Here is a 27,528-nt window from a genome sequence, read left to right as displayed (position 1 = left end):
ACCTTGGACTCCAATCCCTTTGTAGACAAATATGGGAGGCAGCCTGGAGCAGCCCCATAAGAAGTGGGCATGCTGTGAGGAACTGGAGACAGCACAAGCCGTCCAGTGGTGTTCAAATTCTTTAAAAAACAAGCAGCAAACACTGAGCCAGACAAACAAAACGTATCCTGGCCACCACTAGCTCCTAGGCTGCCTTGTGAAATCTGGTTGGTGACTCAGGTTAATGGATAAAGACTTTGTATTCCCTAAGATTTTTAAAAATCACTTCTCTCTTCAGAGCCAGCTAAACCTGTGTTGAAATGGAACCACTTCAGCAATAAGCCCCCACAGAATCATCTGAAGCAAATTAAAGTGTTTCTCTCAAAACGATCCTTTTTCTGGAAGGCATTCAATCAGGGTACTCCTTCAACTCTCTGTTTTCTTTCTGAGTGGTAGCTTTTTGCTATATGGAAAATATAAGAACAATCTCAGACCTAACCAAAGGCATCTAATTTTCCTGTGACAAAAGTCCCACCACTGTCAAGTGGAGCCACGTCTCAGCAGCCTTTCAACAGGATAATCTGTCCTCCTTCACAGCCATTTACCAAGCGCCTCTTGGCATATTGCCTCAGTGATGTTTGAAAGGTTATTTCTACCCATGGTACCTTTATTTTGAGCTGCACATTAGCCTGTCATCAAGACACTGTTACCACAAAAAAAATAAAATAAAGAAGTAGTTGCTCACCCTTTGGTTTTCTCTTGATTTTTACAATAAACAATGGGCTTGACACTATTGTGATTTTCCGAGTTTAACTGCTGATTTAAATCAATTTTCACATCTAATGCTTGTTACAAATGGCCAGGTGGAGCATGAAGAGAAATCGTGTCTGTGATTTGGCCTCCCAAGCTATTTATGTTGGAGAAACAGAAAGCTGCATCCTGAGGGAATACTCTTATGAATGTTATTATGAATAGCATCAGGGCTCCAGCCTAGCATTTTGGCATTTGCCACTAATCACTTATGCGCCACATGTCATCAGAATTAAACATACACATGCTCGCTGCTACATATTAATGTGCTGCCATGGCAGAGCAGGGGAATTCCGACAGCCATGGGAACCAGGAAATGAGTAATGGAGGCCTACTTCCCCCTTCTCTCCAGGGCTTGGGCCCTGTGTACCCTCAGGCTATGACAGAAGGGCCTGGAGAATGACTAAAGGATGATGCCGAACTAAGCAAGACCTTCAACTTGAAACAAGGATTGTATACTTTGAGACTTAAGGCACCAGTTGGTAAATTTTTTTCTTTAAAGGGCCAAATAGTAAATATTTTAGGTTGTATGGGACCACATAGTACTGTCGCATTTTTTTTTTTCTACAACACTCAAAAAAATGTAAAAAAAAAAAAAAAAAAAAAAAGAGCTTGCTGACATTACAGGTATCATGAGCTACATAGAAACAGGGCTTGCCCATATGAAATTTGCTAACCCCTGACCTAAGGGAATCAAGTGATTGTCTGCCAGTGACCTCAAGCCAGCAGGGCACGTCAAACTTGGGAAAGCAGTGTACTGATTGACTTGAGCCTGCAGTCCCAGCTACTTGGGAAGCTAAGACAGGATCACTTGAACCCAGGAGTTCAAGGCCAGCCTGGGCAACATAGCAAGATCCCGTCTCTAAAAACAACAACAACCAAACCCCAACAACTTATGAAAGCACTCAGGATCCTCCTATTGAAGTCAGAGCTATGACTTAATTATATATAAGCATGGTTTCTACATGAATGGTTGGACCTTGCATATCTGTTTCCATCTCTAAGTGACCCATGATCCATCCAGTCAGGAACTGAAAACACCTGCTTCAGATTAAATGCTGCCTCCTCCAGGAAGGCTTCCAAGATTACTGCAACACTCCATCCCTTCCCTGAAACCCAATGTTTATGGTTGTTGCCAGACTCTTGGCAATACTGTTATGACAACATGACCTCTAATACTAACCTCTTAGTTACACTTCATGGTTCACCAAACAGTTTCACTAGCCAGGATAATATCGCTCAGGCTACAAGTGCAGCCCCAGAGTTAGGCTCTCAGAGGTCAAGTATGTTGCCCAAGGTCACATTACTAGGAGGAGCCATCTAGCGCCAAAATCTATGCTCCCTACATACAGCACTGGGGGGCCTGCCCCTAATTCTCCCTTGACATGTCAGCCTTTCTTCCCTGGTGTCTTGCAATTTCCTTGCAGTCAAGGAACATGTCTTATGCCTCTCTGTAGCCTCCTAGTCAGAGCTGGATACCTACGAGGCCCAGTACATAATGTCTATTCAGTAAATACCTGGGGTTAACTCAGAGCTGAAGCCCATGGAGGCTGGCTGAGAAGACCCCCAAAGACTATTACAATGCAACGCAGAAGAGGAGAGTGGGGCAGCCTCTGCCTCCCAACCCACAGGCCCAGACATGACATGGAACAGCTGCCTCAGGAGGTAGCACCGTGGGAGCAGAGTCAGGGCCTACACTTGACACATTCTGGTCTCCACGACCCTCCCCAGCCAATGACACACACTCTCTGCATGTCTCTTCTCAAATGCTTCCCCCGGAGCATCTACAAAGGAGTATAGTGTAGTGCTAAGGCTTTCAAAATGTATGTCAGACTTACTCATGATCATAAACTCAATTTACTGGCTTCAGATTGGCATTTTCATTAATGAAATGAATAGAAGAGAAAAGATCAAAATGCACTTCACATTCAAAGGCAAGGATGGGTGAATATCGTTCAGTGAAACTTCTGTTTTCTCTTCCTGTGCAGGTGTGTGCACGTGTGCATGTGTGTGTATTGTCTTGCAATATCAAAGTTTAAGCAACTCTAACACAGTGGTTAATACTGCAAGCTCTGTAGCCAACCTGCCTGGGTCAAATACACCTCAGGTTCTTAATTGCTATGTTACCTTAGGCAAGTTCCTTAAACTCTCTGTGTTTCAATTTGCTTATCTCTAAAACAGGATAATTAACTGCACCTGCCTCATAGGTCCTTGGGATAATTAAATGAATGAGTATACAAAAAGCTCCTAGAACACCTGGCACATAGCAAGTAAATTTTTTAAAACATTAGTTAATATGATTAATACAACAATCCACATAACCATGCTGCAGGATGAGGAGACAGGCTGCTGTTACCTGATTTGATTGATGGAAACTGAGGCAGAGAGAGATGGACCAAGCAGAAGCACCAAGACAGCACCAGCCCCTTCTGTCCCCACAAGGTGGCAAGCACTATGCCACATCACTGAAATTCCTTCGAGCCGGGTGGGGGGGCGGGGGGGCTTTTACTAAGCTGAATATAATCACAAATACTACCTGCCTCCAATATTTCCCATCTCTGTGATGAGGATGGATGATACATTGTAAAGTGCTGACAGCGCCTCACAGACAAGTGCGATATAAATTCCAAATGTCATTTTAATGTTCTCATTATTATTATTAAAATTGGCAAAATGCAGAGAACATGACTCCAGCAGCCTCGAGTTTTAATGGGCCTCAAAAATGTGAATTCTGGGGACAATTGGTTACCATGGTGCCTACATCTCAGATGGACTAGCATGACATAAGTAATGTCTAAACAATCAACTGTTTACTTCACAGTGAAAGTCATCTTTCCCTCCCCAGAGCAGAGTTTTTTGTGTTTTTGGAAATAAAGCTGAGCTTGATGACACTCTTCCAAAAATTCATTTTGATATATCGATTGCCTCGGCCAATAATGCCTTGGCCTTACAGGTGCATGAAGAAAGCATCAACGTGGTAATTTGTCAAAAGCTCCCGCCTAGAATGGGCTGCCAGGGCCTGGAGCTGCTCTTGCTCTTCCAGTAACTTCTCACAGGATAAAGGTCAAAGGCAAACAATTTCAAAAGCATAGGGACTCGGGGGGCCTCAGGGCCTAAAACTCTCTGGAATGAGCACACAGCTGGGGCCACCTGAGAGTCTTTCAGAGGCTCCTTATAGCCATCAGGAATTGCCTTTCCTGGGCTGACACTTTCGCTTTCTGAAAACGAACTTAAAACATTTTTCTATTGTATCAGACGTGAACATATAATGGAATGAAAAGCGAATGTCCATGCATCTTTACAATGTAAAGGAATCTTCACACTCTTTCTATTCCTTGGAGTGCTTAAGTCTGGAACCCATATCCCCTTCATGTCTTATGTCTACGGGAACTTTTGAGACAAACTCCTCAAGTTTACCCACTTCAAGCTTTACACGAGAAAATATGTGGAGATTTGCTCAAAATGATACAAGTTTGTGGCCCGGCAATGACCAGAACCAAGTTCTCTTGAGTCCTCAACCAAAATTCTTTCTGTAATATCACAAAGTCACTATAGGCAACTACAGTTGACCCTTGAACAGTGCAGGCATTCAGGGTCTAACACACCCTTCCCTGCACAGTCAAAAATCTGTATGTAACCTTTGACTCCCCAAAGACTTAACTAATTACCTACTGTTGACTGGAAGCCTTACCAATAACAAACAGTTGATTAACACATATTTGTATGTTATATGTATTGTATACATACCATAAACTGAGCTAGAGAAAGTTAAGACAATCATAGGGAAGAGAAAGTATATTTCTGTTTACTAAGTGAAAGTGGATCATCATAAAGGTCTTAATCCTCATCATCTTCATGTTGAATAGGCTAAGGAGAACGATGAAGGAGGGGTTGGTTTTGCTGTCTCAGGGGTGGCAGAGGCAGAAGGGGTGAAGGAGGTGTGTGCAGAGCAGAAAAGGCAGGCACACTTGGAACAACTTTACAGAAATACACCATAATTTGTCTTTTTTGCCTTTGTATTTCTCTAAAGATGTTTCCATATGGTACCAGCCCTTCTTTCACCGTTTGCTTTACTTTCAGTGTCTGTATCATAGAATGATCCATGTAGTAAAAGCAGCCAAAAAGAGTCTCAAATAATTAGAAGCTTTGGCCAGATTGTCTAATATTGTCCATTTGTTTCTGGCACCGCTTCTTTTATGTCGTCTTCCTCGTCATCTGGTGTTGATTTGGAAGCACTCATCTCCATCAAGTCATCTTCTGTTATTTCCTCTGGTGTGGTGTCTTAGCTCTTGTATGTCTCTAAGACCCACATCTTGAAACCCTTCACCCCCACCTTATTTTTTGCCATATCCACAATCTCTTTTATAATTTTCTGAATCAGCTCTATTGTAAATCCTGTGAAGTCATGCACATCTGGACAGTTTTCTCCACCAGGAATTTATTGTTTTGGGCTTGGTGGCTTTCATGACTTTTTCTGTAACGATGATGGCATCTTCAATAGTGTTATCCTTCCAGACTTGGGGTTTTCTTCCATAATGCTGACAATCCTTTCCATAGAGTACCATGTGTAATGAAACTTAAAGGTCTTTATGACCCCAATCTAGAGGCTGAATTAGAGATATTCTGTTTGGGGGCAAGTAGACCACTTCAACACCTTCAGTGTTGACCTCATGGGGTTCTGAGTGGCCAAGGGCACTATCCAATATTAAAAGAATTTTAAAAGGCAGTTCCTACTGGTAAGGTACTTCCTGACTTCAAGGACAAAGCATCAATATAACCAATCCAGAAAAAGTGTTCTTATTGTCCAGGCCTTCTTGCTGTACAACCAAAAGACTTAGCAACTGGTGTTTATCTTTTCCCTTCAAGACTCAGGAGTTAGCAGCTTTATAAATAAAGGAGGTCCTGATTATAAACCCAACAGCATTTGAACAAAACAGTAGAGTTCTTGCCTTAAATCTTGATGCTCACTTCTCTTTCTTACTAATAAATGTCCTTCATAGCATTTTTTTTCAGAATAGGGTACTCTCATCTGCACTAAATACCTCTCCAGGCAGATATCCTTTCACCTCAATGATTTTCTTAAGGGTGTACAGGAACTCATCTGCTGCCTCTTGATCATCAGAAGCTGCTTCTCGTGTTATCTTGTCATTTCTTAAGCCAAATGTCTTTATAAAATTATTAAACCATCCTTTGCTGACATTAAAGTCTCCAGCTTTAGGCCCTTCACCTTCATTTTGCTTTAAGTTGTCATATAATGACTGCTTTTTCTTGAATCGTATTAGAGTCTATAGCAATCGCTATTTCTAATAGCAATCCTGCACTAACATAAAAGCTGCATTTCCAATACAATATGAAAAACTATTTTGCAAAAAGTGTGAGGTTGTCATGCCTGCTGGCATAGCTGTAGTAACAGCAGGCATGACAACCTCACACTTTTTGCAAAATACTTCTTGCAAGTGACGGCTTCATGCATTTCCTTTTTTTTTTTTTTTTTTAATGGTCCTTACACTGGAGTCATTTATCTTGAAATGGAGGGCTACTGCAGTTGCAGACTTCAATGTACAGTATATGTCAAAATTCAGCTTTTTCTTGTGATATCATGACTTTACTTCTTGGGAGCACTTCCAGCACCACTAGTGGCACTGCGTATGAGTCCCATGATGTTAGTCAAGGTTTATGGTATTTGCACTAAACATGATGAAACTTATGTGAGAAACCCACGAGATCACTTTTTTACTGCAGTATTTTACTGGAGAGACAAACTGCTCACGCTGAGATGATTAGCGTCACACAGAGTTGCAAGTGGACACTAGGAACACTTAAGCTTACCTACATAGCAACAGGAGGTAGCTACAAAAAATTATTGTAGCTAATTTTTATGCAGTTATGATTTAATACTGCATGTTTACATTTGTTTATATTTCTCTCAACTGCAAATGGCACCATGTACAATCTGTATTTGTGTGTATGTAAGTTTTGATAAATTTTAAGGTTTTATAAAAGATTTGTGTATATTTTATGATAGTAAATAATAAAATAGACAAGAATCTACACATATTTTATGCATTCATGACATATCTTTTTCTTAACTTTTTTTTCTACTTCTAAGCTTTACCATTTGTTTGTTCAAATTGTCACAAATCTCCAAAAAGTACTATAATACATTTATTGGAAAAAAATCATGTATAAGAAGACCCAAGTAGATCAAATCCATGTTGTTCAAGGGTCAAATGTAGTTTTCAATGACGACCTACCATATGCTAGGCACTGCGCAGGAGGTCTCCATATACTTCTCACTGCATGCTCAAATCAACCTTAGGCCAGTTTATGTCTAATGCAGAGATGATAAAACTGAGGTCCTGAGTAATTTGCCAAGTCACACACACTAGTAGGTGATGGAAAGGAGATTGGGACATATACCTATGCACAGCACAGTGTCTCTCTGTAGGTGGGAAGACTATGCTCACGTACCACATTAAATTTTTGTACTTTCTGGTATCCCTTTGCTCCCTGCAGTAGGCTGAAAAATATCCTCCAAGAATATCAGGTCCTAATCTCTGGATACAGTAAATGTCACTTTATAAGAAAAAGAATCTTGGCAGATGTGATTAAGCGAAGGATCTTGAGGTAGAGAGATTATCCTACATTACCAGAGTAAGCCCTAGATTTCATCAGATGCATTCTCAGAAGAGGGAGGCAGAGGGAGATTTGACACACACAGAGGATGCTATGGTCTGAATTTTTGTGTCCTTCAAATTTGTATGTTGGAAACCTAGTCACCAATGTGATGGTATTAGGTGTGGCCTTTGGGAAGTGATTGCATCATGATAGTACAGCCCTCATGGGGTTTGTGTCCTTATAAATGAGGTCCCAGAGAGCGGCCTTTCCCCTTCCACCATGTGAGGACACAGCAAGAAGTCAGCAGTCTGCAACCTGAAAGCAGGCCATCACCAGACACCAAATCTGCTAATACCTTGATCTTGGACTTCCCAGCCTCTAGAACCCTGAGAAAATAATGTCTGTTGCTTACAAACCACCCAGTTCATGGTATTTCGATATAGCAGCCCAAATGGAGCAAGATAAACAAGATGACTTGAAGACAGAGCAGGGAGAAATTTGAAGACGTTGGCCTTGGAGACTGGGGTAACACAACCACAAGCCAAGGAACACCAGCAGTCACCAGCAACTGGAAGGGTGAAGGAGCGAATTCTCTCCTAAAGCCTAAGCTCTAAGGTCCTGCTGACACCTTGATTTTGGCCCAGAGAAACTTATTTTGGACTTCTGGCCTCCAGAACTGTGAGAAAATAAATGTCTACTGTTTTAAGCCATCAAGTAATTTGTTACAGCAGCCACAGGAAACTAATATACTCCCCATTTGCCATCATTCCCACCACTTAAGATACTGTAGTCACATACTTAGGCCCTGCCCACTAAATGTGAAGTCCACACATACCACACTCCCTCCACATATTCTTAATGCACACAGCTCACTGCCAAGTTCCACAGGGAAGGCTCACCTGGCGCATGGTGACTCTCATTCAAAAAAACATCACCAAGAAAAGTGAAGACTCTGAGAAGCTGCCTTGGAGAGCAGCCTCCTGGCCTCTCAACTTGCAGGGAGAGAAAACAGTAACTGCCCTAGAGACAGAATGTGACTGACATCAAAATCAAGATCAATCAGCATTCCAGTGTGAAACTAAAACATTTTATGAACAAAACCTTTAATAAATTTTACTAGTTTTTCTTTCTTAAATAACTTTTTAGATTTCCAGAAGGCAATGAATGCAACTCATATGTTTCCTATTTTCCATGGTCAATATCCTTGACATCAAAGGTAGGATCTTACATCTGAAACAAGGAGTCCTGGCTTAAGGCCAATATCATATTAAGACATAACTAGAAAATGCCCAATTCTAGAAATAGGTGTTGCATCTGATGCTGAAGCACAGCCAGAGATCTTTGTTTTCCAGGCCAAGGTTCAAATACAACCTGATTTCATGGTAATGAGAAGCCACAACCTGATACTTGGTCAGTGAGTGACCTAGGTGAGTGAGTGAGTCAGCTTACAAGGCAGGAGACATGCCCCGGGGATTTGGCACTAACCAGCTTCTGGAAGCAGCATTTCAGAAGCAGGAGGCTCTGCTCCTGACCCCTCCTCCCCACCCCTCTAAACTGCTCATGCACTAAGATGACCAGATCCCTGTGAAATATCACCCAGGACTCAGCCAGGGGGAAGGGGAAGTGCGGGGATATAACAGAGAATAGAGTCTGGGGGAAAGTCTGCATGGAACAAAGAAGGAACTCAACAATGTCAGAGCATGTCACTAAGCTTACTAAAGTCCCCGCAGGGGGTGTCTGTTGTTTCTGCTCCCTGGCTCTGTAACCCGCTCTCCTAGGTAGAACATGGGTCTCCTTTGGGGACCACGCCTCTCACTGCATGCAGTCTTGACGGCACTGTCCATCACCTGCCCTCATCTCAGCCTCACAGGGGCTGGATGAGCAGCCCTAGCCAGTCCAACAAGGTTCTTATACCTGGATGGAGTAGCAACAAAAATGGGATGATGCCTGAAGCTGATACCTTCTTGATGGTGGAGCCCAAGCTGGTGGTCCATGAATTTCTACTCCCTAGGTCCCTGATCAATCTGGTTCTTTAGCCTTTCCTTTGACTCAGTGAGCTACCTCCCATACTTCCAATAAATTCCTTCCTACTTGTTAAATAAGAAGAATCCGGTTTGGTGGCCTCTAGTCAAAGAACCTTGGCACAGTTACTAAAGTCAAGGTCTCCCCAGCCACCCCCAGCCTGCCTTTCCAGCTCCTTCTTCTCCCACTCTCAACCCTGGCTACACATTGGAGTCACCTGCGGCTTAAATAATGCCAATGTCCAGGGCTCCACCCACAAAGGTTTCGATATAAATAGACTGGAATAGGGCATTGTTAATAGTTCCACAGGTGATTGTAATGTTTAGCAGGGTTGATAACTACCACCCCTTCACGGCAAAACCTAACCACAAACCATCATCAGAACCCATGATCGCTTCCACACCTGTGCCCCTCACACTGTCTCTCTCTGCCAGCAACACACATCTTGGCCACATCAGTCTTTTTGCACTCCTTCCTGCCACTCCTCTTCTCAAAAGCTTTCCATGGCTCCCATGGCCTCCAATACATAGTCTGAATCCATCAGCCTAGCTATCAACTTCCTCTATATTTAACTCAGTCTACTTTTCAGTCTAAATTCATCACTGCTACCTTCTAGATTTCCCTACTCCAGCTCCAGTCCAATCATTCTATTACCTACTTTCTGGACATGCAGAGTTCTTAGGACAAACAGCAGAGCCCATTCCAGTTTCATCCAGAAATGACGCTATTGGTTATTTCACATAATCCCTAGGAGGGCCAGAGAATCACATAAGGTTATCCCACCAGAATGGACCAATGTAGAGGTGCTGCAAACATCTGGCTTAGGATGCTGTCCTTAGCTTTTCTGTCTTTGCTTTCTCTAAAGGCTCCTTTACACTCTTTTAACTCCATTTGTCACACACTGGCTTTAACCCCAAAGAGAGTCCATGTGGCTACTGCTCTTTCCCATCCTTCTCTTCCAAATGAGACTCTCATGCCAGTGCACGTGACTGGCGCAGCCCAGGCCACATGCTGCACTCTGGCTGCAAGGGATGCTGGGAAAGCAAGTTTCTGACCACTATCTTGAGGAAGCAGGACTCAAAAAGATGGAAATTTCCCAAACATTAAAAGCAGCCAAAAGCTGCTGGGTAGCCTAAAAGCAAGATAAACATCCGCCAGACTTGGCATCATAATTTCTTGCCTCCCCAACACTGACCATCCAAAACAAGTTCCCCCACTGGAGAGTATTCTCTTTTGAGAGACTACAGAGTGTTTTCTTTTGAGAGACTCACCCTCTGCTCGGGGAAAGAACGTGGACTGCAAAACATGCCAGATCCCAGCTCCAATCTCAATGTTTGATGACCTCAGGCAGTTCTGCAAAGTGAGGATAACGATACCCTCATGCTAATGATACTATGAGGATTGAAGATAAAATATAAAGGCTGGCCCTTTGGCTGGCTGGCCCTAGTGCTCTGGTCAGCCCTGGCAGCAGAATCATAGAGCAGAATGGGCAATAGGAAGAACTTTGAACAACGGACCCAATGCCTCATTTTCTGGGCATCTCATAAGCCCCTTGAATTTTGACACAACATGAGAAAGGGGAAACCCCGACCCCCAATGTTACTAAGATTAACATTTTCACCACCTTCCAAATGAGAGCTTGGAGCCAGATTTAAGTTTCTTTTTAGAAATAATGCAACTTTTTTATGTCTAAGTGTCATGGAGCAAATTCCCACCTGTTACAACTACACAACAAGTGATTGACAGTTCTTATCACAACTAGTGAGTTTAGTCCTTCCCAATTCACCCTTTTTTAGTATTGACATTAAAGAATCCCCAAGTGTTGTAGATCAGTGTTTCTCATACCCTGATGTTAGGACACAGGTATTACAGGGATCTGCTTACGATGCAGATTACAATTCAACTGGTAGGGGTGTGGCCCAATACTCTGCCTTTTACAATTTCCCAGGTGATGCTGATGCTGCGGGTCCCTGGACCATACTGTGAATATTGAGACTGTAACAACATCTCTGGAGTGAAGCCCAGTTAGCCAGTCTATTAAAAGTTCTGGCAGAACGTTTACTAGAACTAGCTTACTTCATAAACAGCCACAACCCAGACCCTGCATCAAGTGGTACTTTTAGGTTTCTACAAGGCTCCGCCCTTATACTTTGATGTTCCAATGAGACAAGTATTAAGCTCCTTGAAAGGAGGAACCAGCATTTTGATCTCTATGGTACAAATGATATTAAACACAACTTAAGTTTAATAAATACTTGATGAATGAACAAACAAATGAAATGTGAAGATCTGCTGGAATAATGAGAGAAGTGTAAAGCCAGTCCAGGCAGGCTTCTTGGAGGAAGTCAGCTTGTGAGAGATTCAATAACGAGGAAAACCCGAGATCTAAGAAGAACAGCTGGTTCCTACAGAAGTTTTTTTCATCTTCTCTAGAGGATATCTACAGCAAGCTTCAATCACCAAGGTGACTCATTTGTCACCCCATCAAGGGTAAACTTGAACTTGAAAAACAGTGAAAACCCATCAGCTGTCTTTTAAATATATATATATTTAACTATAAATATAATTTATATATATATATATATGAAGTACAGCTTAAAAGCCAAGTATGGTAGTGCACACCTGTAGTCCTAGCTACTAAGAGGCTAAGGCAGAAAGATTGCTTGAGCCCAGGAGTTCAAGGCCACAGGGCACTATGATCATGCCTGTGAATAGCCACTATACTCCAGCCTAGGCAACATAGTGAGACTCCTTCCCATCCTTCTCTTCCAAATGTGACTGAAAAAACAAAAAGATGTAGCTGTCATTTCAATGTGATATTTAATCTTTCAGAATGGCAGCATATAGAAAGTAGACCCAAAAATATGCCAGAAATTTTATTTCTGCTGAGTATATGTCTCCAAAGAATTATATGTATAAGATATTATGTTATATTACATACTCATACAATATATAACATATATAATATATAAAACCAAATATAATAGAATATATAAAGTCAGGCCAGGCGCAGTGGCTCATGCCTGTAATCCCAGCACTTTGGGAGGTGGGTGGATCATGAGGTCAGGAGATCGAGACATCCTGGCTAACACGGTGAAACAGCATCTCTACTAAAAATAAAAAAAAAAATCAGCCAGGCACGGTGGCAGGCGCCTGTAGTCTCAGCCACTCAGGGGCTGAGGCAGGAGCATGGCATGAACCCGGGAAGCAGAGCTTGCAGTGAGCTGAGATCGCGCCACTGCACTCCAGCCTGGGCGACGGAACAAGACTCCATCTCAAAAAAAAAAAAAAAAAAAAAATTATATATATGTATATATATATTCAAATTACTTCATCTCTGGCTCAAGCACCCTGTGTAAAGTGTTTTATTTCTAAAGCAGAGTTGATCTTTTTCCTCTTCACTAAAGAAAGAGAGTGGCTTCTCTCTGCAAGTTTAATGAGCGTCATCACTCCCAGCTGGGCCTGCCCCCATTTCTGCATGCCGTTAGTTTCATGGACAGTTAGACATTGAACAAGTACAATGGCAACTTTGATGCTGCAGCCTTGCCTCCCGATCTGTCTGTTAGATACCAGTAACACCACTGCTCTCCAACTACCCAGCCACCTTTGAGGTGTGCAAAGCAGTGGCCTGAGTGTTAAACACTCTGCTTGCCGGAATGGCTCTTACACTCAGTAAATACAAACAAGACTTTTTGTCAAGTTTCTAAATCGGCAAAGGCTCTAAAATCAGAAAATGATAAAGTCTGTTAGCCCAAGACATTTCTGTTATTCAGACTTGCTTCAGCACCAGGGTTGGCTTCCTCCCTGACACACTTTTTCCATTTGAAGCCAAATGATGAGGGGTACAGGCATCTCCCTTCTGGTGAGGAGGACTCTGGAAAGCAGCAGAGCTGCCCAGGCATCAGCTTATTCACCAAACCTTTATGCAGCATCTAGTAAGTGCCAGGCTATGATGAAATAGAGCTACCAAAAGGATGATAATTATATTCAATACCATTTTCCTTTTTGACTATCAAGGCATCAGCATTCTAAAAATCCAGCCAGTGGGACTCAAACCCACAAATTTTGTAATTCTCCAAACAAGAGTCTAAAAGTCCAGTGAACATTCCATGGTGCCCTGGATCTTGGTAAACTTCCAGATCGCTGAGCACTGAGCAGGTGATCAACAAGTGGTTGGTGGATCTGTGAATGGCTGGGCCAAAGGCAATTCTTGGAAGGTGAGACTTTTCAAAGAGAAGCTTCTGGAGATTGAACCTGTCTTGGAAGTTATAACTAAGGTAGGACATGTGTTTACCTGGGAGCTCCTTTCAGTAGAGTTCAGTGAATCCATTAGTTTTCTATTGGTACATAGTGAATTATCAAAAATTTAGTGGCTTAAAATAACACCTATTTATTAGCACACAATTCTGTAGATCAGAGATCCAGGCAAGGTATGCCTGGGTTCTCAACATGTAGGCCAGGCTGAGTTCTTTTCCAGAAGTTCTAGGGGGAAATTTTACCTCTAAGCTTATTCAGGGCCCATTTTCTTGCTGGTGCTCAGCTCCTAGAACCTACCTACATTCTCTGCCAGCTCCCTCCATCTCCAAAGCCAGCAACAGAGAATTTCTCCCTGGTCAAATGCCGCTCATGCTTTGACTGTCTTAGTTCTCCTGCCTCTGACCTCTAGACCCAGATTTAAAGGCTCATGTGACTTGGTTAAATCCACACAGAAAATCTCCCTATTTTAAGGTCAACACATTTGGGAACTTAATTACTTCCCTTCCTTGCAACACTAGATTAGTGTTTGATTGAATAACTGGGAGAAGATACGTATACCTTGGGGACCAGGCATTTTGGAGGCCATTTCAGAATTCTGCCTTGCACAGGGAAAGAAGGAAAGGAAGGTAGAGCCAAGAGAGCTTCCTGAGGATCATAGTGAGGGTGCTTTTCCTCCATTTCAGGAGCAGCAGCCACTGTCAGAGAACCTCAATCAATCAATCTCTCAAGCAGTGCATGGCTACTGTGCCACCAACCCAGTAAGGAAAGTTGAAGATGTATAACATTGCAGTGTCCCTGATCTTAGAGAGTTCCAATATAGTCGAGAGACATCATCTGTGCCCCCTTCTAAGAAATATCTAAGATGGCTCACCATGCATAGGAAGATCAGTATAGGCGGTCGTAGTCCAGAAGGCTTCATGGAAGAAGTGGGAGGCATTGAGATATATCATATGCAGAATGCTAATGTAAGTGGTAGGAAGATTTTTCATGGGAGATATGAGTTGATCGTAGCTGGAGATTGTCGTTGAAGAACGAATAGACCATTGAGCAATAGAGATGACAGGTGAGAGCTACTGTGACCTAGTTTAGCTCCCTAGGGCCACCTCCTAACCAGGGCCTGAGCAACGTGGGGGCAGTTTGGGCCTCTGAGCTTGGAAAGTGGGAGTTGCTGAATGGAAGCAGTCACTGTCCGGCCATGGAGGACAGTGGCAGCAGCAAGACTGGAGAAACCAAGGGCCAGAGGTCTGCCTAATGGAAAGGAGAACTCACCAGTGTCAGCTGCTCTACCTGAACTGTATTCCAGTGAAGGGTTGTCTGTTTTTTTATTCTATAAACACAGCCAGGCCTGTACTTTGACCCAAATTGCAATGCAACAAATGCTATCACTCTAGGGGCAGCACTAGAAATTCAACTGTGCTATTTAACTTCTTAAAACCCTGCAATGGCTTCCAAGGATAAATTCCAAACCCCTTAGCTATGGTTTCATCTGGAACTGGCTGATCCAGTCCACTAGGCTGGGCTCATGATACATTAAAGGAAGAGATATGAAGTTAGGCAATCCTTTTTCATCCTTCACAAAATCTGGCTTTTAAGATAATTGCCCAGCTAAAGAGGTCAAGAATTCCATCCTCTGGACCCAGGATGGATCCACAATACCTTTGTCCCAGGCAGTAGCTGCTTATTCCTTCCCTGGGGTGATAAGTGTGGCTCACTCTTGAGAGAGATGGCTGCAAGTGGATGCAATTTAAGGTGGAGATATAAACACATTGGTTTAATATTTTCAAAATGTCACCCTCACTTTATCTTCATTACCTTGAGGACCCCTTGTTAACAAGTGGTGAAAGAGCCTCCTAAGAAATAATGTTTAGAGTTGTATCATTGCATTTAACATCTTGTTCAATAGAGTTTAACAAGGACCATTCACCACCCTAGTCACTTTCATTTCATGGTTACTTCTGGCAGGTATACATGGTTAAAGGTAACATTCAGGGTCTGATTAGCACAGAGTGTTCATTTGCTCAGGGGCAAGCAAATCTTAAGTGTTTTGCATGTTGGCTTGACTTCAGAGGCCTCAGAGGAATCATAACCCTTTCAAAGAGAGCATCTTTGGTTCAGATGAACCAGAACACTTTTGAGGAATGATAAACTTCTATACAAATGCATACCCAAAGGAAAACAGAACATCGCTTCTCAATTCCAAGCTGAGGCTCATTCATTCATTTGTTCAGTCAACAAATATTCATTGATTACCTGCTATGTCTAGACACTATGCTGGAATGAGGTACAGTGTTGAGGGAAATTAGGGCATGCGCCTGTCCACAAGGAATTAGAAGGAAGACAGACATCAATCGAGTAATTGCACAATTAAATGTAAAATGACAACGGTAAGTCTTGTTTTGTGGGAGATTTAATGAAGTCAGGGAGGATGGGCCAGCTTCCCTGGGAAGATCTGAGAGAGGAGAAAGATATTAACCTGGGGAAAGGGATGGAAGTGGGGAGCAGGTAGAGAGTAGAGTAAGACAGAAAAGCATGCCAGGCAGAGGAAACAACCCATACACACGCAGCATGGGGGAAGAGAGCCAGTCATGGTCATTTGAAGAACTTGAAGGGGAGCCAGTGGAATAAGGCAGTTAAGAAGTATTATAAACTGAACTGTGTCCCCTGCAGATTCACATGTTGAAGGCCTAAGCCCCGGTGTGATTGTATTTGGAGACTGGGCCTTTGGAAGGTAATTCGGGTAAAATAAAGTTGTAAGAGTGGGGCCCTAATCTGATAAGACCAGCATCCTTATAAGAAGAAGAAGAGACACCAGGAGAACACATGTGCAGAGAAGGCCAGGTCAGGACACAGTGAGAAGACAGCTATTCATCTGCAAAAATGTGCAGCAGAAAGGATGACCAATCTTGTCTCCAGTGCTCAGTAAATAGCCAAGAGTAGAGGTGGAGAGTCCGTTGAGTGGTCCCAGGGCTGCAGCCTGGCAGGGGATGTGTGCAGAGGGAAAAGAGATAGGCAACCCAAGGAGAAAGCCCTCAGAAGAAACCAACCCTGCTGCACCTTGATCTCAGACTCCTAGCTTCCAGAACTGTGGGAAGATAAATGTCTATGATTCAAGGCATCCAGTCTGTGGCGTATTGTTACCCTGGCCAGAGCGGATTAATACAAGCGGAGAATGGCACTTGATAGAGTTGGAGAAGCAGCTGATATGAGGGGCTTATGTCAAGAGTTTTGGTCTGTGGTTGACATAAGAGCCATGGGAAACCACTGACTGGCTTCACTTTGCTGGGGTCAGAGATGGGGGTGTCAACAAGATCCCAGTGGCTGCAGTGTGAACAGCCCAGACACAGACAAGAATAGATGGAGATTTTTCCAGTGATGATACCTTAGTCAAGGACCCTCAGTCAGAGAGCAGGCTTGCTGGAAACAAAGTAGAAAGAGTAGCATGGGAGGCAGAGCTCTTTGAAAGTGCTTGCAAAGGAAGGTGTCCACCAGAGGGCAGGGCCCAGGTGAGGCTGAATACCATTCATTCACAAGAATGTGCAGCACAAAGGATGACCAGTCTTGTCTCCAGTGCTCAGTAAATAGCCAAGAGTAGAGGTGGAGAGTCAGTTGAGTGGTCCCAGGGCTGCAGCCTGGCAGGGGACGTGTGCAGAGGGAAAACGGATAGGAGTCGACAGTGTCCTCCAAATGGTGGACCAGTGGACCTTGCCTTGTACAGCCAGAGGGGTACAATTGAATTGACTCCCAATTCAATATTCTTCCACTGCGCTGTCTCAACTCGTAAATGGCTTTTATTCTGAATGGTTTTAGCACTAATAAGCCAAATGCTTTGTGCAACTGAGGCCTCTCTTTCTTATTACACTTCAGCAGCCCCCAGGAGGCTGACAGATGAACAGGCTTGCTAATGAATGGGGACTGGGATTCCAATCTCCCCTTCCTCGGAAACTATGCATCTCTCCAACACAGAAATGAAATCTTTGAGACAGCCTGATTATAAAAATAACGCAGCATTATTATATTTGTCTGCCAGGCTGATCACAGGACACTTGCAATTTATGACAGCTATCACAAATAGGAAAATAAACATAAAATACCGTTTATTATAGCCACATATACATCAATAAAGGGAAAAGGGAATGGAGGTGATAATCTGAATATTTGAGGCAAAACTTCTTTCTGAAATATTGAAACATTGGAGTCAAAATAATATCTTACATTAAAAAAGTCACTAATTTAATGTTGATAGTATTTCCCTCAAAGACTGTGTTGACATATCCTTTTATATCAAATAAAAAGCCTTTGCTAAGAAAACTAATGATGAAAACATGATTGTAAGATAAGCATTTAACCTAGTGAAGAAAACAACTACTAAAAATTCTTATGGGCACTTTCAAAGCATTTCAAGGCATTCACTTCTGTGTAATACCAAATATACAGTAGAGTATAGGGACTGGTTTTTAAACTAATTATATTTTTGGTTATGGCCTGCACACAGGGTACGGAATTTCATGAAGTCAATGAAAAGGAAGCTGAAGAAACAGATGATTCAAATGCTGAGCCACTGACAAGTAAAGGTTTGCTTGAATTAGACCAGATAATTATGAAAGAATGGGGAAAACTGACAAGGATAATGCAAGGATAGGTGCTTCCATGAGGGTGATTTAAACAGCAAAGAATGAAGAGAGGCCCTTTTTATAATCTTACTAAGAAAATAAAACACAAAGGTTATCAGATAGTTTTGTTAGAAAAATTGTGCCCTCAAACCACATTAGATTCATTCTGAATAATCATTACAAGAATATATAGTTGTAACTATAACTTATATTTGTAACATACAAATAAATTTCTTTTCATAATTTTCACTTTCAAGTCCCAATGAGATCTCATTTCACATGTTTTCAACCCCACTTTAAGGGAACCAACTTTATGAGTTCTTTTCAGGTAGTGATTGTCCTCAGGTAAAGAGGACCCACTGTCAATATCTCATTCCCCTCTACCCTCTCTTCTCTCTCTTATTCTTCCCTGACCCTGCTTGGTTTGACCTAATTCTGTGGTCTAAAAACCCAGAGGATGTGATTCTGAGCTCCTTCTCTTTGCTTCTCCCTGAACCATGCCACAAATATCTAAATGTATATCAACCTTATTTTTAGAGTAGTTCGTTACAGCAGCAAATCTTAACCTTTGTTGCATCCAAATACACATGATGAACAATGTCTGTATTCAACATGAGCAACCCAAGTTGATGTGTAATCCCTGCCACTAGATGCAACTCCTTCCCTTTCCTTCTGACTCAGGAGAGCAAATCAGAATGCAAAAGAGTGTAATTATTCTAGAGTTATGAATCTTCTATGATGTTTTATTTAATAACCTCATGATTGTCTGCAAAAATCTTTTTTCATAACTATAGTTGAAAGCCAATCACTGCCCTCTAGTTCTCTAGGAGGTAGTTGTAACTGAGTCCCAATCACTTGAAAGTTATTATACAAATTAAAACTATGTTTTTTTAAAATTACTTTGTCATTCCACTTTGAGTGGGTGACACTTGATAGCAAGCCATGTGTGCAATAGACACACACAAGTGTCCACAGACCTGGATGCTATCTGCATTGAGAACAACTCCAAAGGAGACTTCAGAAAGAGAAGATGGGAGGTCTGGGGAAAGACTTGCTTGAAAGGAAGTCTCATTTTACACATCCTCATCATTGAAGGGACAGGACAGATAATCAAATTATCAGTTCCTTTTCTCCAGAAGAGGCAGAAATCCAGACCAGCAACCTCTGTTCTGACATCGGACAAATATTACCATGCCACACTGGCTGTAACCTTGAAACAGAAACCAAGTCTAGTACTGATTTGTCACTGGGCTGACAAGAGGCAAGACAAGACACTCCTGTTTCCAGGAATGTGCACTTTTGCATCATTATTGTGTTCTCCTGTAAATTGCTTGAGAGCTAGTAGGTATCCCAGCCTCTCTTTCTCTCCCAGAGTTCCCAACGTGTTTTCCTTATTCACCAGCCCAGCACATCGACTAGACTGAGGTACAATAGTGAAAGATGAAGAAAGGAAAATTAATATTTTTTACATGGGCTTCCTCATCTTGGGTAGATTTATGAATTTTGTTTCTGTCGTGCGGAAGTTAGCATTTTTAAGAACGAGTGGGGAACAGTCTTAATTGTTTTCTTTATTGCCTCAAGAGCTCCAAGAACTACTTGTGATATGTCGCCATTTACATTTCACATTAAATTTAAAATATGTTTGAAATGAGCAAATATTTATTTTAATTTGATCCATCTGTGAAATACTAAAAAGACAACTAAATTACTAAATTCAGTGATTTGTAAACAATTTATATGTTCATTTGTTCTGGGTTAAAAATGCCCCAAAGCACAAGTTTTATGAAACTCACAAAGTAAATTGCATTGTATTAATCTGATGAATGCAGGCCATGATTTCTTCCTCTTCACTCCATTAATTTATTTCCTAACTTGAGTTAATTAGTGAGGTTCCTATTTTTAAAAGCTCTTTGAAATTCATTGGGAGAGGAGGACATTTGCGAGAACTGCTTTGAAAACCTACCGCAGAGAAAATGGGCTAAATACAAACAGTAAATTCCCCCAGGACATTATCGCACATTGAGCACCTGATTGCCATTCAACAATCTTTATGCTGAGAACACAGTGGGTGATTAATATACAGTTGGTATAAGAAAGAAGGAAAGAGCTAGAAGGAAAGAATGAGAGCAGAACAAGAACAAACTCATTCCAGACAATTACTAATGGGATCTGATGATCTCCAAGGTCCTATCCATCTCTAAATAAAAGTCTGTGGCATTCTGATTTTATGCTGCAAATGGAGACTGGCTTTAACTTGGAACACCCACTGCGGGGAGAACAGACTTCTACTCAGAGAAATACAGGAAACACAGAGACTGGTCAAACAGAGAGTAATGATAAATCAATGATTTTCCCTTTGGTCAAAGGCGGCCTTAATTCCTAAGTTAGACTGGGAGGTAGTTGAAGACCACTTGCTAATGCTTGTCTACCCCCTAATTCTTATCCACTCATGCCAGTCTCCCAGTCTCCCAGTCTCCTCCAATCAAAAAAAAAAAAAAAAGGAAATTAACTCACACTAAAGTATAAATTACAGCTTACAGTTTAAGATATGCCTAAGGGAATATTTATGGAGGAAGGGAGACTAGTATTTCAACAAACATTCAAGCTTTAAGCAAATACAATGTCAATTCCTCTCTGTAATATTTGAGTAGTAGCACCCAGTGGGTGATAGACTGAGTTGGGTACCCTTCCCAAGTCCCAAGATAATGTTACCTACTCCAAGTTCCAGAAAAGCTGGCCCTAAGAGGCAGCAACACCGCCAGGCTTACCTGTGCTTGTCAAAGTCCTGCCTTGTTTCATTTTCCTTTCACCACACGCCTGTGAGAGTCATAGAGAGACATGCATTTCTCTGCCCCGAAAAGCACAGTGGGACTCTTGGAGCTGCACTGAGGTGATTCTGAACTAGGTCTTCTCTAAGTCTCAAATTCCTACTCTAGAAGATGGAAATATTGGTCACCTGGCACAGCCCCTAACGCAGAGTAGCATCCAAATATTCTCATTTTGCACAGACACAGAGTAAAGTCAAGTCAGCTGGTCACCTGCCACAGCGCCTGCCACAGCTCTCAAAGCCCAGTTCCCTGGGGGCACAAGGCAGGGGCATCATCCACTTTATCCATGGCTGCCTCTGAGTACTTTGCAATTCATTAGGGCAATTATTTCAAATCAAATAAAGAGGGTTTAAAATTAGACCCTAAACTTTTAACAATTAATGACACACTTTAAGCCAGGGGCTGGTCTGAGGCAAGACCCAGGTCTTTCCATCATTCTCCAGGTGCCTTCCAACTCTCTCTCATGTCTACCTCCTGTCCCTGGAACCTGCTGCCCAGTTGCCCACACCAAAACAAACAGCACCATGATTTATTCCTTTTCCTGATGCCACAGGGGAGAGGGAAGAAGGGAAATGTTTGTTATATCTATTCCTTCTTGACTCATACTCACACAGCCACAATACATCCTTTTCATTGTTTCTGCTAAAAAACATATTTTGGAACCCTTTGCTCACACACATTTCATGGGTCTCCATTAAAGCCTTGTCTCCCAGCCACTAGGCCCCTCTTCTGAAGGCTCTGGGGTCAACAGACTTGTGGGCTCTTTTTAAATAGACAAGGCCTCAACTTTAAATACTTGTATCACAACAAAATTTAGAAAACAAGCATAAGAATTGGGTCTGTGAGGTGATTATTCAAATCCTAGGAATCCATGAAGCCAGATTTTCTGGATCAGATAAACAGGCCGTCCTGCCAGGTTGCTCTGGTCTGGTAAGGAACAGACACACAGTGGCAGAAACCCAAGCCCTGGGGGGTGCTGAGAGCTCCCATGTCTTAAGATTGGGTAGAAGAGGCTCCAAGGAATAAAACAGCAGCCCGAGTGTGTGTGTCGCGCACACCCTGCTTTCTCCAAAGGAGGAGAAAAATGAGAACAAAATCTAATTGCACAAGAAAGGCTTCCCCGGGTAAAAGAGCTAGATAAGACGGTTCCCTTTATCTCTGCAGAACTTGGTCTTTTGCAAAGGACTTTCACCTGTCCTGCATTACCTAATTTGTCCATCATATTCTCTAGTACTATTGTCCCCATTTTACCAAAGATTTTTTTTGTGACTTCCCAGAGGTCACAGCAGTGATGTTCTGGAATACACCCAGACCTTCTGAGTTCTGGTCTTGTGCCCTTTTCACCATAACCTACCATGAATCCCGGAAACACAGAGAAAAAACATCCAGAGACCCAGAGCAATGCCCTCATTCTGCTACAAGCCTCTTCCACCTCAGTGAACTTAAGTGTGCAATTCTAGGGCAAGACGTCCCCTGGAGAGGGCCACAGGCAGTGGCACGGGTCGTGGGGGAAGGTTGGGAAGCTGCTCACGCGTTGCCCCCAACCTGGGACTCACTCAGGAAGATGATGGTCTGCCTCCTGGCGGTCCTGCTCTCTTCGCTCTCTGACTTCCTCAGCTGCGGCGGCCGCGCGCCCCCGGCCAGCGTGCCCTCGGCCAGCGTGCCCTTCTGGCTTTTCATGAGCACCTGCATCATGTTCCAGCACATGAAGGCTACGGAGAGCAAGACCACGAGGTAGACCACGAAGGCGCCAAAGATGCTGGACTGGAACACAGCCCAGCGGCTGGAGAGGTTGGTACAGATGGACATATTGGAGGTCTCGGGCTGCTCGTGGTGGCGGGTGCTGGAGCGGTTGCAAATGAGACCCCGGTGGCTGGGCACGTTCACCAGGGGGTACTCAGTACCCATGGCAAACAGCAAGGGCAGTGCCACCAGGGCGGAGGTGACCCAGACGAAGCCAATCAGCAGCTTCACCTGGCAAGGTCCCGACACAGCCTTGTACCTGAAGGGGTGACAGATGGCGATGTAGCGCTCAAAGCTGAGGGTCAGCACATGCAGCAACGTAGCGTAGCTGCAGGCCTCGAAGAGGAAAGTGTGCAGCTTGCAGGACAGGGTGTAGCTAGACGTGGTCAGGGGGTTCCAGATGATGCTGTAGAACTCCATGGGCATGCCAATAAGGAACACCAAGATGTCCGAGCAAGCCAAACTCACCATGTGGTCCGTCACCTCCTTCTGCAAGTATCCTTTCTTCTGCAGCACCTGGGTGACCCGAATGGTGACGCTGTTCCCCAGAAGGCCCATCACGAAGATGATCAGGTACACCAGAATAAGGGTGATTTTCATCCAGGTGGCCACCTCAAACTCGGGGACATGACTGTGATCAATGATTTGGGAGCAGTCACTGCCCGGGCGGTTGGGTGAAGCCATGAGAAAGAGCACCAGGCTACCAGGTTCAAAGACTTTCTCAACTTCCCTTTCTCCTCCCAGCAGAGCCCAAAATTCTTGGCTGCAAACTCACCTGCGAGGGTGCACGATTTTATCTCACTCGAGTTCTCCTCGCGAAGGTAACTTAGTATTTCAGGTGCTTTCATAGAAACTTCCTGGAGCAGCCCAACCTAGGAGAGGCCCAGGAGGCGCCTGGGTGTTGGGGTTTGGGAGTGTATGTGGCGGGGGCGAGGCGAGGAGAGGGCGGAGGAAGAACGTTCTAAACTCCTGGCTGGCTGGGAGTGAGACTCACAGCACCTGGCGCTCCGCCTCTGCCCCTCTTCGCCCAGGGCGCATTCCGCCTCGCAGCCCTCCTCTTCCTTTCCAGCTGCCGGCACTTGAGGGCCCCGGTCCACCCTCCGGAGCACCCTCTCCCGAGCTGCGGGAGGCGGGGTGGTCAGCGATTAATCATTAACCACAGCGGATTGTGCTCAGCGGCCCGGCTGCAGACCCAGCCCAGCGACGGGGTTTGACTCAGTACATAGGCACGGTCTCTGAAATCAGATCTTGGCTCCCGAGCTACCAGCGACCCACCCCCGCCCCACTCTCCGTCACCCAGGCGGCAGCCGCAGAGCCAGCTGCGGCGCTCCAACCCGACGAGCGTCCCAAGGAGGTGCAGCCCCGGAGAAGCTGGCGACCCTCCCGAGCTGGGAGAAAGACAAACTTCCCCTCTCCCGCCCTGCCCCCACGTCCACCGCTGCCTTGGGGGCCACCTTCAAAGGCGAGGTCACGGCCCGTTTGGGGGTGGCTTGACTGGGGCGTCCCAGAGGAGCCAGCAAGCGCTGGCCTCCTCGGTGGGGTGTTTGCCAAGGACAGCTGGGCTCTGCGCTGCTTGCAGCTGCTGCTCCAGGAAGTCGGCTCCAAGCAGGCTTGCAGGATCCACCATAGAATCCCTGCCTTTCCACAGAGCCTCCCGGTGTTCTGCGCAGGGCCCTGCCTCGCTTTCCCACGGAGGACGCGAAGACCCCGGGTCTCTCCTTTCAGTTTCGCTCCAAGGTGCAGGCCGCTTTCCCGGCAGCGGGACGTCTTTTAATTGGAGGCATGTATATGGATGAGGATGGCACTCCGCCAACAAGCCCCAGGTGGGAAGCATGCCCTCCGGAGGGAGCTGTGCCTAGAACGTCGAAGACAGCAGGAGGAGCTGAAGGCTCTGACAAGGCCGTCATGTAAAAACAGCATTAAGGATCATGACCTTTTCCTTTGAATGGACCCATTTTCGTCTTTTAATTCCACAGTCAGAGGGAATGGGCAATGAAGGGGGAGGAAGGCTGGCTTATGCGTTCTAGGATGTTTAGCACCTACATACACACATCCCTAGGGACAGCCAAATGTCTCCAGACATTGCTAAATGCCCCTTGCCAGGGAGTGGCAAAATCAAACAAAGTCAGAACCTCTGCCTCGAAGGAAGAACATGGATCCCCTTTATCTGTACATTCTAGGGGCCTAGCACAAGCCCGCAGGCCCTGTGCTGAAAACATCTCTAAATTATCCCAATCGCCACACCGATGCAATCATTTTAAAGACGAAGCAATTCTGCTGTCTGGAGGACCTATGCTTCCCCAAGGCCATAAAAGAGTGAGTGAGAGCAAGGTCTTACTCATATGTGGAATATAAAATAAAGTTAAATACATAGAAACAAAGAGTAGAAAGGTGGTTACCAAGGTCTGGGAGGGAGAGCAATTGGGGACATGTAGGTCAAAGGACAAAATGAATAAGTCTACAGATTTATCATACAGCCACAGGACAATAGTTAATAATGTTGCAATGTAGATTGAAAATTTGCAGAAAGAGTCCATTTTAGGTGCAACACACACAAAAAGGGGTCACTATGGAAGGTGACATACACCTTGACTGTAGTAATCATTTCACTTTGTATGTCAAAACATCATGCTGCACACCTTAAATATGTATGATTTTTAAAAAATGGTTAGTGACAGACTTGGAAATTAATCCAGATCTGCCTGACCCCTGAGTTTGTACTCCTAATTCTGAGAATGCAGTAGGTGCTTAGGAAATTCACCCTGAATGGTATACATAGAAACATGGGACTGTACTTTTTTTTGAGGGGGGGGACGGAGTTTCGCTCTGCAGCTGGGATTACAGGTGCGCGCCACTACACCCGGCTAATTTTTTGTATTTTTAGTAGAGACAGGGTTTCACCATGTTGGCCAGGCTGCTCTTGAACTCCTGACCTCAGGTGATCTGCCCACCTCGGCTTCCCAAAGTGCTGGGATTACAGGTGTGAGCCACTGCGCCCGGCCAGGACTGTACTTTCTGCACAGTCTGCACTGGAGCTATTGTGTCTGATGACCTCAAGGATTATTTGATTTTAACGCTGTCTAGGAGAAAGAAAAAAAAAAAAAGCTGTATGACCACTGGATCTTTAAAATTAGCTTCATATGTGCCTTTCGTGTTTTCTCTTTCTTTGTTCTGTTAAATCACAAGCTCCAAAGCCAAGAAGTGTATCTTTTCCCTCTCTGACAGGTTGACATAGCACCCTAAATAATATGTTTTGTGGGAGGCCTCTCCACCCCTGATGTGTGCTACTTGACCTGCTTGTTGGCATTGGTGGAGAAACTCCTAATTCGTTTCCTCATTAGTGCACTGCGTTCAGCTGAAGGACCTAGCTGACCTTTGTCCCACAACACTCACAGGAGTAGCGTAATGGGGGTAAACATGGACTCCTGGGGCTTTTCTACCTGCAGATGAGGACTCTGAATCGACTTCTCTGCAGAAGACCCTGGTTGTTTGCTATCCCACAGGAAATTCATCCTGAATGGCACACATAGAAACACTGGACTGTACTAGGATGTGCCCACAGATTCCCCTGCCCTGAACACATGTACACACACACACACACCCACACAACACACACACTCTCACTTACACGTACGTGCCTGCCCCTGCTCACTTCTTTCTTTTCAAAGCTGTAAACAAACTAGGAACCTCACCCTCAGCCCAGCCATAGAGCTTTCCTTGGAAATTCTCCTCTTACTCATTATCTGAGCCCCTATAACATGTCAGGCACTTTCACATAATTCATTTCTCTCAATCCTCACAATAGTGCAAAGTGGAGATTATTACCCCCATTTTACAGGTGGGGAAATTGAGGATGGGGGATTAAGTGATGCACCAGAAAGGCCCAGACGCACCAAAAGCACATTCCATGCTATTGCACTGTCTCCCTGTGCCAGGACAAGACTGTGCTAGGCAGAACAGTGGTGTTTTAGGGAGAGGTGGTTTTTTTTTCAGTCACCAGCCTTAATGCTTCTCACATCCCTATCATATTGGATAATTCCAATTTGTTCTGCTCAGACAAGATTTCCATTATTATCAGATTCCTTTCATCAAATTCTTCTTTCCCAAAGAGTGAACACAGATTACAAATGCATGGCCAAACAGTGAGAATCAACCTAATTAAAATGCACTCTTTACAGTAGAGATGGAAAAATACATTTTGAAAAAAGGTCCAGGAGAATTAAATTTTCATTTCACCTTGCTTTTCCTAAGGCCAATTAAAAACGGTTTCATGTGCTCTCACTTGTTAATAACAGACTGGTATAGCACCTGGCCTCGGTCTGTGTAATCTAGATGTTTTATTAGCATATTGTGTAGAGGAAAGAAAGAAAAGGAATGAAAAATGAAAGAAAAAAATACTCTGGGTATCCTTTGATCTCAACACAACTCAAGGCTCACTCTACTCTAGGGCCTGCACAAATTTATATTCCCATTCTACACATTCTAGATGACTTTTGAAGTCACATTGCCTAGTGGTTTTCACATTTTTTTAGAACAAAATCTCATTTTTGAAAAATAATCTTACACTGGCACCCAGAGTAAACACACACACACACGCACATTATATTTTTGTAAATTTAAATTTATTTTATATACTAACATTGATAACATTGACTCATTTA

At 43.8% G+C, this 27,528-nt stretch overlaps 1 protein-coding gene across 1 annotated transcript in view; it reads right to left on the bottom strand.

Annotated features, from left to right (window-relative positions):
- Window positions 1-24,540, bottom strand: part of GPR39 (G protein-coupled receptor 39) — a 238,281-nt gene extending 213,741 nt beyond the window's left edge. Inside the window, exon 1 of the mRNA XM_054549294.2 lies at window positions 22,681-24,540. Coding sequence (XP_054405269.2) covers window positions 22,681-23,551 — 871 coding nt within the window. The 5' untranslated portion in view covers window positions 23,552-24,540. The remainder of the gene's footprint in view (window positions 1-22,680) is intronic.
- Between the last annotated feature and the right edge of the window lie 2,988 nt (window positions 24,541-27,528).

The sequence above is a fragment of the Pongo abelii genome, chromosome 11 (genome assembly GCF_028885655.2).
Source record: "Pongo abelii isolate AG06213 chromosome 11, NHGRI_mPonAbe1-v2.0_pri, whole genome shotgun sequence".
Lineage (NCBI taxonomy): Eukaryota > Metazoa > Chordata > Mammalia > Primates > Hominidae > Pongo > Pongo abelii.
Note: the sequence above shows the minus strand (reverse complement) of the source record. Positions and strands in the feature narration are given on the sequence as shown.